The sequence below is a fragment of the Mastomys coucha genome, unplaced genomic scaffold (genome assembly GCF_008632895.1).
Source record: "Mastomys coucha isolate ucsf_1 unplaced genomic scaffold, UCSF_Mcou_1 pScaffold5, whole genome shotgun sequence".
Taxonomy (NCBI): Eukaryota; Metazoa; Chordata; class Mammalia; order Rodentia; family Muridae; genus Mastomys; species Mastomys coucha.
In genome coordinates this window covers 48,358,759-48,375,363 of record NW_022196911.1, presented here as the reverse complement: position 1 = coordinate 48,375,363, position 16,605 = coordinate 48,358,759, and the positions used below count along the sequence as shown (strand labels likewise).

Here is a 16,605-nt window from a genome sequence, read left to right as displayed (position 1 = left end):
CAATAGGAGGAGAGGACCTCGGCCCTGTGAAGGTTCTGTGCCCCAGTGTAGGGGAATGCCTGGGCCAAAAAGTGGAAGAGGGTGGGGTGGCAGGCATGGGGAGGGGGGAGGCAACAGGGTTTGTTCTTGTTTTTGTTTGTTTCTTTGTTTTTTGGAGGGGAAACTGGGAAAGGAGAAATTTACATGTAAATAAAGAAAATATCTAATAAAAAAAAAGAAAAAAAACATTAGAAGAATTATCAGAGAATTTAATCTATGATAACACAGATGAACACATATAAGAAACATCCCAACATACTAACAGTCAATGAAACCTACTAAAAAAGCAGAGGCAAGAAACAGGGAGGAACACAGCATCTGTGACAGTCGTCTTTGATTGATGTTATAACCAAAGAATACAGAATACCTAATAAACAGTAAAGAATGTAGATTCACTGACCCAAAAAAATTCTTTTGAGACAGAGTTGCTCTATATAGTCTACCTTGCCTTGACCTCAGAGATTCCAGCTGCCTCCACCTCACAGAATGCTTCAATTAAAGGCATGCATTGGGCTAAAGAGATGGCCCAATGGTTAAGAGCATGTACTGCTCCTCCAGAAGACTTGAGTTTTGTTCCCAGCACCCATGTAGGATGGCTCAAAGCTACTTGTAACTCCAGATTCAGGGAACCTGATATCATCTTCTGTCCTCTGCAGAAACCTGAAGGTATGCCTAGAAGACACACATACACACACACACACCAAAAAGAAAGACCATATACAGACACATGCATGCAAATAAATTTAAAAAAAAAATAGGAGCACAAATGTCATATAAGTAAGATTAAAAAAAATATTCAAAGAAAGGTAACTTACAACTTTGTACGGCTCAGCAAAGAGAGGAGAACTAGGTGGGAAGGCGTCTTCACCCTGCTGAATTTCCTGATTCCGCCTTTCCCTTTCTTTCATGCGCAGCACATTCCGGTCTTCACGGTTCATGTTGCTATGAGGAGAAGCACATTTTTACATCACAAAAAAATAAAAATTGAACATTCTGTACTGACTGTCAATTTAACACTCCAAATGGAGATTTCAATTTCTGTCAACCTCTAGGTAGTTAACAGGCTATAGTGCTGAAATGGGATTCTGGCTCTAAGCATCATCATCTTCAACAGTCACCCAGAAAGGAAACATTAGCTACAGTATGAGAAACCACTACTCCATCAAAACAACCTCATTTTTTCCCCAGTGTTAGGAATTGAACCCAGAGCCTTGCCCATTCTAGGCAAGCATTCTTTAACTCCTCTACCCCAAACATGACAATTTTTCAAATACTCTGCTACCTGAAAGTGAGCTAAACCCTGTACATTCAGAAGTATTTCCTACTGAAACCCACTTGTCAGGATTTCCTCCTCACAGTGCTAAATTGGCCATACCTTTGGTGGCATATACCCGACTCCCATTTGCCACCCACACCCTATGCCCAGCTTTTCTCTCTCCTTTGCATCTAACCACCCACACCCTATGCCCAGCTTTTCTCTCCTTTGCATCTACCTTATCTTGATCTCTTTTTGTCCCAGACACAGCCTCTGTGTTGTCCATCCTTATGGCAGTTTGACCTCAGCTTTGCTGTTGTCCTACAATTCCTAAAAAATGACATTTCTGCTCTAAATATATCAATATTTCATTTAATGCCTTAATAAATGGCAATCTGAGGCTTTCAGTGATAGAATCTAAAATTAGCATATGTTAGTAAGGATAACGAAAAGTGTTTTAAAAAGGAAAAGGAGCCAAGCGGTGGTGGCACACGCCTTTAATCCCAGCACTTAGGAGGCAGAGGCAGGCAAATTTCTGAGTTCAAGGCCAGCCTAGTCTACAGAGTGAGTTCCAGGACAGCCAGGGCTACACAGAGAAACAAAAAAAAAGGGGGGGGGGCAAAAAACAAACACACAAAAAAAGGAAAAACTGGGAGTGTCACTTCTGCAATCATGATAATACTATATTGTCACCACAATAAACTGAAAGGAGTGACTTAGTTATGAACAGCAGGGACTTTTGTCTGAATAGACAATAATGAAAGAAATTACAAAATGCTAAGTGACACCAGTACCTCTGCTGCTCCTGTCCCTGAAGTTGAATTAGGGATTAAACCTCTACCTTGATTTTGTTTTAAAAGAGGAAAAAAGAGAGGCGCAAAGAAACAGACCAACAAAAGGGGAAAATCGGCATATAATCTGTGGAGCCTACTTTAAACCAAATAAGAAAACAGAAGTCAAGTTTGGCAGACTCCTTTAATCCCAACACTTGGGGGCAGAGGCAGTTGGATCTCTGAGTTGGAGGCCAGCCTGGTCTACTGAATAGTCAAAGCTACACAGAGAAGCTCTGTCTCAAAAAAACAAACAAACAAAAAAGACAAAACAAAAAATAACCAATCACCACCAACAAGAAAACAATAAAGAAGAGGTAGGGAGAGGGAGAGGATGAGAGAGAGAAAAAAGAAAACAGAAGTCAATCAGACCAGGAAAACACTCCCTTATTTACAAGGAGCAGTAAAACCAGTACATTCCTGGGACTGAAGGAAGGCTCTGTGGTTACCAGCACCACCGTTTTTACAGAGGTCCAAGGGTCAGTTCCCAGAATCCAGTGTTTCACAAATGTCCTTAACTTCAGCTCAGGGAATCTGACACCCTCTTTTGTCTTCATCAGACACCAAACATGCACAGAATGTACATACACGCACACAACAGTTCTGAACAATAGCATGGAGAGATTCCAAGTGTTTCAAATTGTGTTCAAGTTATTTCTTTTTATTTTCTTCAGTCTAGATGTGCGATACCTTACTGAATATGATTTGGTAGAGCACCGGAGAGCACTGTGGAAGCCCTAGGGAGTACAGGGGCTGCCACTTATCCAGGGGACCTCAACTGGGGATATATCTGACTCCACAAGCATCAAGAATGAGCTACTTCTTAGTGACCATGTCTTCAAATTCATTTGCATTAAACTTAGTAAAGCCTACTTCTTTGAGATGTGGATCTTCTGATGGTCTGGGATCTTGAACATGGTTTTACTCAGAGTCCTTCTGCAGCTTGGCGCACTGCATGCAGAAAGACCTGGCCACTGTGAACCCTGGACCCTGTGCTCCGGGGCTTCCCAAAGTCACCACACATAATTGTCTGGAGCCTGTCAGCTCTATCACAGGATAACATCTTGTGGATTTGGATGGTATAAAAAGGTTGGAGTCTCACTCAAATATGAAAGCCATCCTTGCAATAATTCTTTACCATGTATTTGTTGGCACAAATATAGGCAACCTCCAGAGCTTCAGGAGAGAATTTCTCTATTCATCTGACACTCTGTGGCCACAAAGTAGAAATTCATCAACTTTTGCCTTCTTCTCTCTCAAGTCAAAGATGCAGATCTTAGCATCAGGGGCCCCTCAGAAGGGAAACTTTGGGTATGGCCTGTTCTTACAATACCAGTTAACCCTGGACAGGGCAGCTGGCCACGATAACAATAGGATCTTTAGTGGCTCACTGGAGGAAAAGAGAAAAGTTGTTTCTTTTTAAATACAAGATTTTTTACATTCATGTGGTGTGTGTGTATGTGCACGCTAATGCACACATGTGCTATGCCCATGTGTGGAGGTTAGAGGACAACTTATAGGAGTCAATTCTCTCCTACTGGGTAGGTTCCAGAGATTAACCTTAAAAGTGTCAAGTCTGAGAATAAATGCTTTACCCACTGAACCATTTCCCTGACCCTCTAGTTGTTACTTATATCTGTGTATAATATTCTGGTATAGTTAATATATAACCTACTGAAGTACATGAAAATACTGTTATAGAGGATAAATACTGTTGTCAGAGGATAAAACCAAAGAAAATATCCTTTAGCATATTTTGACAAATTGATGTCACTGCATAAACAAGTTTCAGTTGGGACTCTTGAATTAAGGCACTGCCCAAATACAAAGCTATATATAGTCTAAAGGGCAGATTAACTACCGATTTCCTAAATTCAAATCCTCAAAAATGAGGCTGGAGTGGAAATCACCAGTGAAGTGATGGTCACCATGCTTAAGCTCGGAGTTTCATCCTCATCACTAAAAACAAAGGTCACAATATTTGAAAAAGGAAAAAAATACTTGTTAAATATCAAACAGCATTAAAAATTTTTCACAAGAGGGCTGGAAAGATGGTTCAGTGGTTAAAAACACTGACTGCTCTTCTGAAGGTCCTGAGTTCAAGTCCCAGCAACCACATGGTGGCTCACAACTACCCGTAATGAGATCTGACACCCTCTTCTGGTGCGTCTGAAGACAGCTACAGTGTACTTACATATAATAATAAATAAATCTTTGAAAAATATTTTTTTTCACAAGAGCCAGGTGGTGGTAGAGCATGCCTTTAATCCCAGCACTTGGGAGGCATAGGCAGGTGGATTTCTATGAGTTCAAGGCCAGCCTGGTCTCCAAAGGTAGTTTCAGGACAGTAAAGCTATATAAAGAAACCTTGTCTCAAGAAAGGAAGGAAGAAAAATTTAAAAAGAAAAGAAAAGCAGGGCGGTGGTGGCGCATGCCTTTAATCCCAGCAACCCTATCTCGAAAAACCAAAAAAGAAAAAAAAGAAAAAAGACCTCTATATTTTGGGATTTTTTTAAGACAGGGCTTCTCTGTGTAGCCCTGGCTGTCCTGGAACTCACTCTGTAGACCAGGCTGGCCTCAAACTCAGAGATCTGCCTGCCTCTGCCTCCCAAATGCTGGGATTAAAAGTATACACCACCACTGCTTCAATTTGTTTGTTTGCTTTATGTAGGAGTGTTCTGCCTGCAGGTTCATGTCTTAGATTCCTCTAGATCTGGACTTACAGACAGCTGTGAGCTGCCACTGGGATATTGAACCCAGGTCTTTTGACAAAACAGCCAATGCTCTTAACTACTGACATATCAAGTTCCCCCCCCCCCCCGTTTTTCTCTTTTAAAGAAAGGGTATTACCATCTTAAAGGAGACTCTTTGGTCATTGTCATTTCTCTTTCTACATCTTCATGACCTTACTGTAGGTTTTATACCAATGAACCTCTGAAAGTAACTCAGGTTCCCAAACCCTTCGGCTTAAACGTAAAACTCTCAGAAACGACTACTGTCTCATATTACTGAAATATCCTAACATTATTCAAAAAATAAAGGTCATGAAGAGAACATCTTACAACCTCCCAATTGATATACTGAACTAACATTAAATAAGCCAAATAGATCTAATAATTACTAAACAACACTTCAACAAAAGACACATTCTCACATAAACATAGGCCACTTTCCAGTACAGAATTGCATGCTGGACAATAAAGCAAGTCTCAATAAACCTAAAGGCACGTAAGGTTATTCTGGAATGAAGGTAAAAGTCAATAGTCAAAGAAAATTTGAGGATATCATAAATATGTGGCAATTAATACATTCCTAAAGAAGAAATGGGTTAAAAAGAAAGTTCAGGAGAAATAAGGTATCCTGTAAACTAATGAAAGTAAAAACAAAACAGCAAAATTTGTGAGATGCATTAAACATCAGCTTCATGAAAGAAGAAACTTGGGACTGGAAAAAGGGTTCGGTAGCTAAGAGTAATTACTACTCTTGCAGAGGAACGAAGTTCAGTCAGTTAGTTCCCAGCACCCAGGTGTGGCAATTACAATCTCCCATAACTCCAGTTCCAAGGCTATGATGCCCTCTTCTGGCCTCTATGGGCACTGCATGTGCATAGTACACTTAACAAGACACACATAGGCATGTACACACATAAAATAAACAGAAAATAAGAAAAAAAACTGTGCATGATGCAATCCAGCTCAGGATTTTTTTTTTTTTTTTTTTTTTTTTTTTTTTTTTTTTTTTTTTTTTTTTTGGTTTTTCGAGACAAGGTTTCTCTCTGTAGCCCCGGCTGTCCTGGAACTCACTCTGTAGACCAGGCTGGCCTCGAACTCGGAAATCCACCTGCCTCCGCCTCCCAAGTGCTAGGATTAAAGGCGTGCACCACCACCGCCCGGCTCAGCTCAGGATTTTTTAAAAAAAATAAAAGGGGCCTGGAGAGATGACTCAGGGGTTAAGAGCACTGGCTGTTCTTCCAGAGGTTCCGAGTTCAGTTCCTAGTAACCACATGGTGGCTCGTAACCACCTATACTGTGATCTGATGCCCTCTTCTGTCATGTAGGCATACATGCAAGCAAAGTACTACATATATAAAATAAATCTTTAAAAAACAAAAAACAAACAAACAAACAAAGCCCAAAACAGGTGTCTTAGTGAGTTTTCTAATGATATAAAGAGACACCATGACCAAGACATCTTATAAAAGAAGGGTTTTGTTTTGGGTTCATGCTTCCATCAGGTAGGAAGCATGGCAGAAGAAAGGTAGGCAAAGGGACTGAGGCAGTAACTAAGAGCTTATATCTATCTCTCTCTATCCGCAATTAGGAGAAAGAGTGCTAATTAGAAAATGTTTAGGCATTTGAAACCTCAAAAACCAACCTAGTGACAAACCTCTTCCAATAAGGCCATACATCCTGAATCTTCCCAAACAGTTCCACCAACTAGAGACCAAGCATTCAAATATACAAGCCTATGGAGACCATTCTCATTCAAAACACCACAGTGCTGATGAGATATAGAGGAACTGGTGTTCCTTGTGCATTGCTGTGAGAATACACAAATGGAGCAGCCACTATGGAAAAAAATGTTTAGTGATCCCTCAAAACCTTTAGCATAGGCACTGGAGAGATGGCTCAGCCGTTAAGAACACTAGCTGTTCTTCCCGAGGACCCACATGGCAGCTAACATGTCTGTAACTCTAGTCCCAGGGGATCCAATGTCCTTTTCTTGCCTCTGCAGGTACTGCACACACATGATGCACAGACATACATTCTGGTCAACACATAAAAGTAAATCAAAACCTAAAAATCAAAAACAAAGAAAACAAAACTTTAACATTAGGGCAAGAGAAAGATAGCTCAGTGGCGAAGAGCACTTGCTGTTCTTGTCGAGGATCCAGGTTCAGTTCCCAGAGCTCACACAATAGATCCACAACCATGTATAACTCCAAAGTTCAGGGGATCCAATCCCTCTTCTGACCTCCATGGATATGAGGCACACCTTGGGATACATATACATACATGTAGGCAAAATAGTCATACACACAAAATAAAAAATAATTATTTTTTAAAAATTTAAAAAACTTTTAACAGAGAATTAGCAAATGGTGTAGCAATTTACTTCTAGGTATTTACTCTAAGAAACAGAAAGAAGCCACTGAGATCCTTGTACACCAACTTCACAGAAGCATCATTCACAGTAATCAAAAGATAGAAGCAAGGTAAGTATTCATCAACATAAGCAAATTGTGACATATACATATAACAGAATATCTTCAGTCATGAAAATGAATGAAACTCTGCTACAACAAAAATGATCCCTGAAAACATTAGGCTATGTGAAATAAGGCAGACTCTGATAGGCATATATAACATAATTCCAATTAACAGGATACCCAGAATGAACAAATGCATAAAAACCAGAAGAATAGAGATAAGGATGGTGGGAAAAAAAATACCATTTTATAGTATGCCAGAATGTCTGTTTGGGGTGATGAAAAAATTCTAGAAAAGGACAGTGCTGATGGTTGTACAATACTGTGAATATACCATGAATTCTACACATAAAATGACTAAAATAGTAAAATTTTATACTATGTGTGTTTTTCCATAATTAATCCAACAGGGGTGAATACATTATATATAGAAACACATTTATGTATGTTTAAAACTATCAAAGAGTAAATTATTTCTTTTTTTTATGTGTTTATGTGTGTGGTTGTGCAACCTTAAGTGCCCACATCCAAGTAGGATTATATGAAGCAGATGAGGGCATTTAATCCCCTGGAACTAGAATTTTAGACAGTTGTGAAGCTGCCATGTGGGTGCCGGCAATTGAACCTGGGTCCTCTGAAAGAGCAGACCGTGCTCTTAACCTTTGAGCTATCAGTCTAACCATCAAAATAAGCTTTTTTAATTTAAAAGAATTCAAGAAGCATATGGTAAATATAAAAATCTAAATATGCACTCCCAATTAGTCAGAAATAATCTACTTTTTATAAATAATGACATTAATTTTATATTTTTTTATAAATTTTAAGTTAAAATTTTTAAATAGTTTAAAATAATATTGGGCCAGGAGTGGAAGTACAAGCCTTTAATCTTAGTATTTGGAAAGCAGAGGCAGGTGGATGTCTGTGAGTTCAGCTGGCATGGCAAACATAGTTTCAGGACAGCTGGAGCTATATAGAGAGACTCCATCTCTAAGCAAACAAACAAACAAGTAAAGTATTGCTTTAACATGGCCCTTTCAAGTGAAGCTCAGAATCTGTTATGTCTCTCCCCCATTACTATCTTATAACAATTATCCTACTAAAAAAAGGGGGGGGGTATTCAACTACCAGATTATTGATAGTTTAAACTCCAAATCTCAAAATGAGACTTGAGCTGATATTTCAATTCTTTTCAAACAACTGCTACTTGACTTTAACTTTACCACAAAGTACTATGTTAAGGCACAAAGCGTCATGGACCCAAAACCCCTCTTGGCCTCATTTGCAGAATTTCTCTACCCAGGAGAACTTGTGAAGAGATCACTTCCTACCAGGTAAGGAAACAAAGAGTGCACACCTGGAGATCAAAGCCAAACTAACAAAGCATCAGGTCCCAAGACAATATGTTATACAGAAGGGCTCTTGTCCAAGAGCCAGTGCTAACAAGTTGTACAGTTTTTAGTTCTTTTGTCTTCTCAGGGCTGGAAATTTAACCTAGTATTTTAGTAATGATGAGCAAGAAAAAAAAAAATCCACTACTGAGCTTACCATTACTCTCTCATCTTCAGATGTAAAATACAGTAAAAATTATTAAAACAAGGTTAATGATTCTATAGCATTTTGCCATTGTGTGTTGTACTTGTGTGGATACATGCATGTGTGCATGTGTGTCCATGGATGTCACACAGAGGTCAATTCTGGGTGACTTTCTCAATCACTTTTTACATTATTTTTGGAGGCAGGTGCCTCAGTGAACAGAGGAGATAGAAATCTACCGTCCTCCTCCTTCCCCAGTCCTGGGATACTTTCCCACTGAGTTAGCTCCTGAGCATGTCATTTCTATTTTCTTAATTAAAACTAACTTTCTTTTTCTTTCCCCCCTTTTTTTAAAGATTTATTTATTTATTTTCTGTATATACGAGTACACTGTAGCTGTACTGATGGCTGTGAGCCATCATGTGGTTGCTGGGAGTTTGAATTCAGGCCCTCCGCTCACTCCAGTTGCTCTGGTCTAAAGATTTATTTATTATTATATCTAAGTACACTGTAGCTGTCTTCACTCGTACCAGAAGAGGGCGCCAGATCCCACTACAGATGATTGTGAGCCACCATGTGGTTGTGGGATTTGAACTCAGAGCCTTCGGAAAAGCAGTCAGTGCTGTAAACCACTGAGCCATCTCTCCAGCCCCTTCTTTTCCTTTTTTTAAGTCGGGGTGTCATATAGCCCAGGCTGTTCTCAAAATGATTTTAACTCAGGATGATCATGAACCCCTTATCCTCTTGCTTCGACTTCTCAACTGCTGGGAAAACAGATTTGTAGCACCACACCCAGCTCTTAATCAAATATCTATGTGTCACCTCAACTTTCTATTAGCCTGTCTCATAAATCATTCTCAACCAGGTTCCAGGCTTCCTCAAAGTTGCAGTCTTTCTTTCCTATTACAAAAAGTATCTCATTGAGCCCTATGACTTCCCCTGATCCTAACTTATTCCACAAATAACTTTCTCTTATGACCAAGAAACAGAATATTCAAAATAAAAGACAGGGGTCAGGTATGTGGTGCCCACCTTTAATCTCAGCACCCAGGAGGCAAAGGCAGGTAGATCAATGTTAATGTTAGCCTGGTCTACAGAGCCAGTTTCATGACAGTTAGGACCACATGTAGAAACCCTGCCTTGAAAAAATAACAAAATTTGAAACAATACCTTATCTCCTATCAGTTCTCAAAGTGTCATCATCTGAGCCTATTTCCTCCTGGTTACAAAAAAACAAACAAACAAAAAAATAGTTCTTCTTATCAAAAACAATCTCCCAAAATTTGTTATCTTCTGGATCTTCAATAGTTCCTGCCACCTCTGAAACAACTTCGCCTTCTTTCTCTCTATTGAGCCCTTTTAATCCTATCCATCAGCATTTAAATACATTTCTCTTCTTTATGGTGGTCCATATCTTTAATCTAAGCACTGGAGCAAGGCAGATCTCAGTGAATTCAAGGCCAGCAGGGTTTATGGAAAGAACTCCAGACCAAGCAGGGCTACACAGAGAGATCTTGTCTCAAAAGTACAAAAGTGAAAACAAAAACAAAATAAAAGTTGTCTCATTTGAGACTTTTGTAGCACAAATTTATGTAGTCACTTGGGAGATAGAAACAGAAAGATCAAGTTCTTGCCAGTTAGGGCTACTATATAGTGAGACCTTGTCTCAAAACAAGAAAGTTACACAGGGCAGTGGTGGTACAGGCCTTTAATCCCAGCAGAGCCTATGTTTAGAGAAAAAAAAGGACACAAACAATCAATTTTTACTTTTCCTTAACACCCTATGCTTGCTGGGACATGGTAGTAAATGTCTTTAATCCTTATCTAGCCTATATAATAAGTTCCACAACAACCAGGGCTATGGAGAGAGACCCTGTCTCAAAACAGGGAAAAAAAAGGAAAAGAAAACAATAATTGTGTAAAATGAAGTTTTCAAAAATTCAGCAAATGCTGCCTCTCCAGGATACCGGAACATAAAAACACATATATATGGATGCATACACATATACATAGACAGATAAATGTGGGTTGTTTGTTTATTTGAGATAGGGTCTCATATAATCCAAGCTAGCTTCAAACTAGATTTGTTATTAAAGATGACCTTGGCCAGGCGGTGGTGACACACGCCTTTACTCCCAGCACTTGGGAGGCAGAGGCAGGCGGATTTCTGAGTTCGAGGCCAGCCTGGTCTACAGAGTGAGTTCCAGGACAGCCAGGGCTATACAGAGAAATCCTGCCTGGAAAAACAAATAAAAAAACAACAACCCCCCCCCCAAAATTTGCAAATTGTTATTGTCAATGCTTTCATTGAATAATAATAATTTTAGGAAAAGCCTTCTCTTTAGGACAGCCAGGACTACACAGAGAAACCCTGTCTCAGAAAACCTAAGAAAAAAAAAAAGATGTCCTTGAATTTCTGATCCTTCTGCCTTCACTTCTCAAGTTGTGGGAGAACTGGGATTACAGACATGCATCACCAAACCTAGTTTACATGCTGCTGGGTGGAGTGCCAAGCACTGCACCACCTAAGCTACATCCCCAACCTGGAAATATAAGGCAGTGTTAACCCTGTACTTAATTCAACAACTACTTAGTGCATATACTAGGCCATATACTATATTAGACTAAAATTTTAAGAAATAAAATTCCGCCGGGCAGTGGTGGCACATGCCTTTAATCCTAGCACTTGGGAGGCAAAGGCAGGCGGATTTCTGGTCTACAGAGTGAGTTCCAGGACAGCCAGGGCTACACAGAAAAACCCTGTCTCAAACCGCCCCCCCCAACCCCGCAAAAAAAAAAAAAGAAATAAAAGTTCTGGGGGCTGGAGAGATGGCTCAGTGGTTAAGAGCACTGACTGCTCTCCCAAAGGTCCTGAGTTCCATTCCCAGTAACCACATGGTGACTCACAACCATCTGTAATGAGATCTAATGCCCTCTTCTGGGGTGTCTGAAGACAGCGACAGTGTTCTCACATACATAAAATAAATTTTTTAAAAAGAAAGAAAGGAAAGTTCTTTTCATCTCTGAGATGAAAGCTAGCATCTTTGGTTGCAACTAGCCTGATTAAAGGCAGGAGGAAGGAGAGGGTCGTGTGAGTTGTAGGCAAAGAACTTGTGCAACAAATTTAAAGAACAGGGAGGAAAGGCATACCCAGGGAATGGATGTGGACCAAATGTAGTCAGAAAATAGGTTTGAGGAGCAGAAATGCAAAACAAAAGACATAAATGAGAACACTCAGGGCCTGAACTGACCAGTAAGCTTGTCTCTCAAATCTTACTACCTCAGTAAAAATGAAGCATCCCAATCTAAGTGCTGACTTCAATGATTAAAGATAGTATACATATTCAAATAGCCATAAATTCATCATTATAGCTTATATAACTAAACCTCAAACCCAAGTTTATAGTAACAAATGACTTGAAAAAACTAGCTTTAGGACTGACTTTATATTTTTAAAATGTTATATATATTATATTTAAATATATATTTTTAATATTTATAAATCACATATATATGCACATACACATGTACATGCACATATACATATATATGTGGAAAGTCTATCACTGAGCTATATTCTCAGCCTTGGGTCCCATAATTTTTAACTTTATTTCAATAATACTAGTATTTAATATGCATAAATGTTACATTAAACAGATTTAGTAACTATAAGCCTTAGGCATGCAGGTACGTAACTCCAGCACTTGGGAGGCAGAGGCAGGTGGATCTCTTTGAGTTCGAGGCCAGCCTGGTCTACAATGTGAGTTCCAGGACAGCCTGGGCTGTTACATAGAGAAACCCTGTCTCAACAGTAATAACGACTGTAAGCCTTTATATACTAGTTCATGGAAGTCTAATCTGACGATGCCATATCAGCTTCTAAGGTTTCTTATTGCATGCTTCCCCTGTGACTTGGGGCGCTCTACTTTTTCACTTATGAGTAAGAGTCAGACTGTTTCTAGTATACTGCTAAAGTCTGTTAACAAATACTCTGTAGAAACAAATTGTTTCCAAGTTTATTAACTACATAAATGACCAATACCACATATATCAAAAACATGTCACTAACTGCTATGCCAGAGTTCTTTTGGACTTGTTCTACCTGCAATAAGTAACACATTCCATGTTATAATCAAATTTTATCCAACATCCTTCCCAGTAGACGCCACTACAAAATCATTAGTTCAATACACTAAGACATCACAAACACAATAAATAACAAAATCTAAACATGGCAAAAAAAAAAAAAAAGCTGCAAGGGAGAATGAGGCTATACAGTCTTTCTTCAGAAGTTTCATAAAACTCATTCGTGCTCAATAAGTCTTAGATAATATGCTAGTAAAGACATATAAAAATAAACTTTTTTTTTTCAAGACAGGGTTTCTCTGTGTACTTCTGCCTATTCTGGAACTCACTCTGTAAACCAACCTGGTCTCAACTCAGAGATCTTCCTGCTTCTGCCTTCCAAATACTGGGATTAAAGGCGTATGCCACCACTGCTAGGCAAAAATAAACTTTTAAAAACAGAAAGGAATGTTAAGAAATGAAAACTTGGGGTTGTTGAGATGGCTCAGCAGGTAAGAGCACCGACCGCTCTTCTGAAGGTCCTGAGTTCAAATCTCAGCAACCACATGGTGGTTCACAACGACCCATAATGAGATCTGATGCCCTCTTCTGGTGCGTCTGAAGACAGCTACAGTGTACTTATCTACAATAATAAATAAATCTTTAAAAAAAATGAAATGAAAACTTAATTTAATCTTGAAAAGAGGTTGAATTCACATGTGTTAAGGAGGTAGAATGTTGGATTCCAGTCAGATGTGAGAAGCAAGACAGAAGAGGTACAATTTATAGGAAAAAATCATGCCGGCAGTGGCATTCCCCAGAGCAAAGAAAATAGGATAATTTGGAGGTGAAGCCATAAAGAGATGGAATGGCAATATGCACACAATGATCTGACCACTTCTAGCCTTATCTCAATCTCAGTCTTTCTGGATTGCACCCAATTCACAGAGCTGTTCTAAAAGCAGACATGTGTACTATGCCTTACCCTAAGAATACAGCAGATAGCTAAGACAATGCTCAACCCCTACCTGTTTTACATGGCATATGGTATAGTAATATCTATAATGCTATATGGTTATGAATTTTATATATACTATTCAATATAAAATGTTATATTCAATATTACACATTATGTAAGATATCTACTATATTACATGCATATTATGTGTGCAAATAGTTTATGTGTGTGTATATCCTATAAACAAAACCCCCAACAGCCACAACAGTAAATTAGGGACCTTGTAATTTACATCAGAGCCATTCCCATATATCCATTATAACTGATTTGATCTGCTAAAGCAAGACTCACCAAACCTTTTTAAGGCCAGACTGTATATTAGGTTTGGCAGTCCATAGAGTCAATTACTCAACTCTGTCCTCAGAGCCGCAAAACTCAGCCACAGACAATACATAAACAAATGGGTTGACTGTGTTCCAATACAATCTTATTTATGGACACTGAAATTTGAGCTCCCTACAATATTCTCTTCCCAAATAACATTCTTTTTGACTCTGCTACTATTTAAAAACACAAAACAAAATAAAAATATAAAAGCCATTCTTATCTCATAGGCTGCACAAAAACACGCAGCACATTACATTGGGTCTACTGGCCATAGTTCGCTGACCCTTGTCAGCTAACTACTAAAACAACACAGAACTGTACTTACCTAACCTTTCCAAAGAGCCTTTCAGTGTTAATTTTAATGTAAGATAAAACAAAACAAACAAACAACAAAAAAAAAAAAAAGGAAAATCTTTCAGTTGACAGAACATAAAATCTTTACTTGACTAACCAAAGAAGTCACTCTATTTGCAAGAAAGTCAATAAAGTTGCTGCTTAGATCACGTGGCTTCCTTACCATATATCCAGTAATACCAAAATCAGTGTAAGCTTGAAAATAATATCTAGTCCCTTCCCTGAAAGAGTTTATTTCAAAAATGTGAAGGTAGCTCAGGGGAAGAGGACCTGCCTGCCATACATAAATCCTGAGTGTAGTTTCAATACTGTAAAACCAAACCCAATCCAACCTAACAAGTCCCCCATTGCTTATCAGCTATATCAGCAATAATTACACTTAGCATTTGAGCTCCCAGTCTTCAGACTTGTAAGTCAGGACATCAGTGGCTGAGGAGATGGTTGCCTGTTCTTCAGAGGACCAGAGTTTGGTTCTCAGCACCCATGGTGGGAAGCTCAAATTGCCTCTAACTCCAGCTTCAGGGGAGACACAACACACACATAATTTAAAAAATAATAAAAATAAACTCTTAAGAGGAGAGTAACTCAGTATCTAGGAGAACAGTAACCTTTAAATGTGTTTGGTACATTAATTTTGGGTAACAGCCTACAAAAGAATGAAGTTGTTTGCTGATGCACGTAGTTAGAATATGTCCATATGGAAAAAGCAGGACAGTATATGTATATTAGACAGACAAGAGATAAATGGTATAGAATGCCTTTTACTCCATTTCTTTCACGTGATGTAGCTGTATGTTAGTACAAGACAGACCACTAAACTAGACAGTGTGAAAATGGATTTGGGACTAAGAGCCAGGCCCCTACTCTCACTATGATAACAGGAAATCTAAGACTTTAAATTCAGATGATAAATTCAGGTTGCAGCAATAGAGAACTGAAGACATCTCAAATGATAAAGAACTACTCCTGAACACATTTTAAACAAACCCTTGATACAACCATTCTTGAGTTCTTGATAAGATGATTTGGCTTGGATCTAGGCCGTCCCCAAAGGCTCTTGTGCTGAAAGCGTAATCCCCAGTCTGTACCACTGGGGATGGCAGAGGCTTTAGAAGGCAGAGCCTAGTGGAAGCAAACTGGGTCATGAGGGAAATCTTGTGGGTCTCTCTCCCTTCCTCCTCATTTCTTTCATTTCTTCCCTTCCTTTCTCTTCCTCATGGCTGCCATAAGGTGAATTGGTTTCTGACCCTCTGACCCTCTGCTATGATATATTTCCTTACCAGAGTCCCAAAAGTAACAGTCAAAAAATAAGCACTGAAATTTCTGGAACCCTGAACCAAAATAAATCTTCCTTTCTTTCTTTCTTTTTTTTTTTTTTCTGAGACAAAGTCTCACCATATAGCTGTGGCTGGCCTGGAACTCATGTAGACCAGGCAGGCCTCAAACACAGAGATCCATTTGTCACTTTCTCCAGAAGTGCTAGGATTCAAGATGTTACCAACATGCCCCAAAACATTTTCTATTTTAAGTTGTTTAAACTCAGACATTTTATCACAGCAATGGAAAGCTAGCAACAACTAAAGAAGTTTTTTCTAAAAAAAGTGATCAACTCAGAAGAATAAATGGAGAAGTCCAAGACCATTATACCAGGACTGGAGAAAAAACTCAGTGGTTAAGAGCACTGGTTGGGGCTGGAGAGACAGTTCAGCGGCTTAAGAGCACTAATTGCTCTTCCAGAGGTCCTGAGTTCAATTACCAGCAACCACATGGTGGCTCACAACCATCTGTAATGGGATCTGATGCCCTCTTCTGGTGTATCTGAAGACAGCTACAATGTACTCACATTCATTAAAAAAATAAAATAAAAATAAAAATAAATCTTTTTTAAAAAGAGAGAGAGCTGGGCAGTGGTGGCGCACGCCTTTAATCCCAGCACTTGGGAGGCAGAGGCAGGTGGATTTGTGAGTTCGAGGCC

General features: G+C 39.1%; 1 protein-coding gene and 1 pseudogene across 3 annotated transcripts in view; both read right to left on the bottom strand.

The window, feature by feature from the left end:
- Window positions 1–16,605, bottom strand: part of Aff4 (AF4/FMR2 family member 4) — a 75,649-nt gene that overhangs the window by 53,639 nt on the left and 5,405 nt on the right. For 2 of the 3 annotated variants that reach the window (XM_031354339.1, XM_031354337.1), the window contains exon 2: window positions 855–981. In XM_031354339.1, the coding sequence (XP_031210199.1) occupies window positions 855–977 (123 nt within the window). In that variant the 5' untranslated portion in view covers window positions 978–981. Of the gene's footprint in view, window positions 1–854; window positions 982–1,532; window positions 1,711–16,605 lie in introns of those variants that run through there. The other variant, XM_031354338.1, reaches the window with a different exon arrangement.
- The window catches only part of LOC116078929, an 18,479-nt pseudogene continuing 4,275 nt past the window's right edge, over window positions 2,402–16,605 (bottom strand).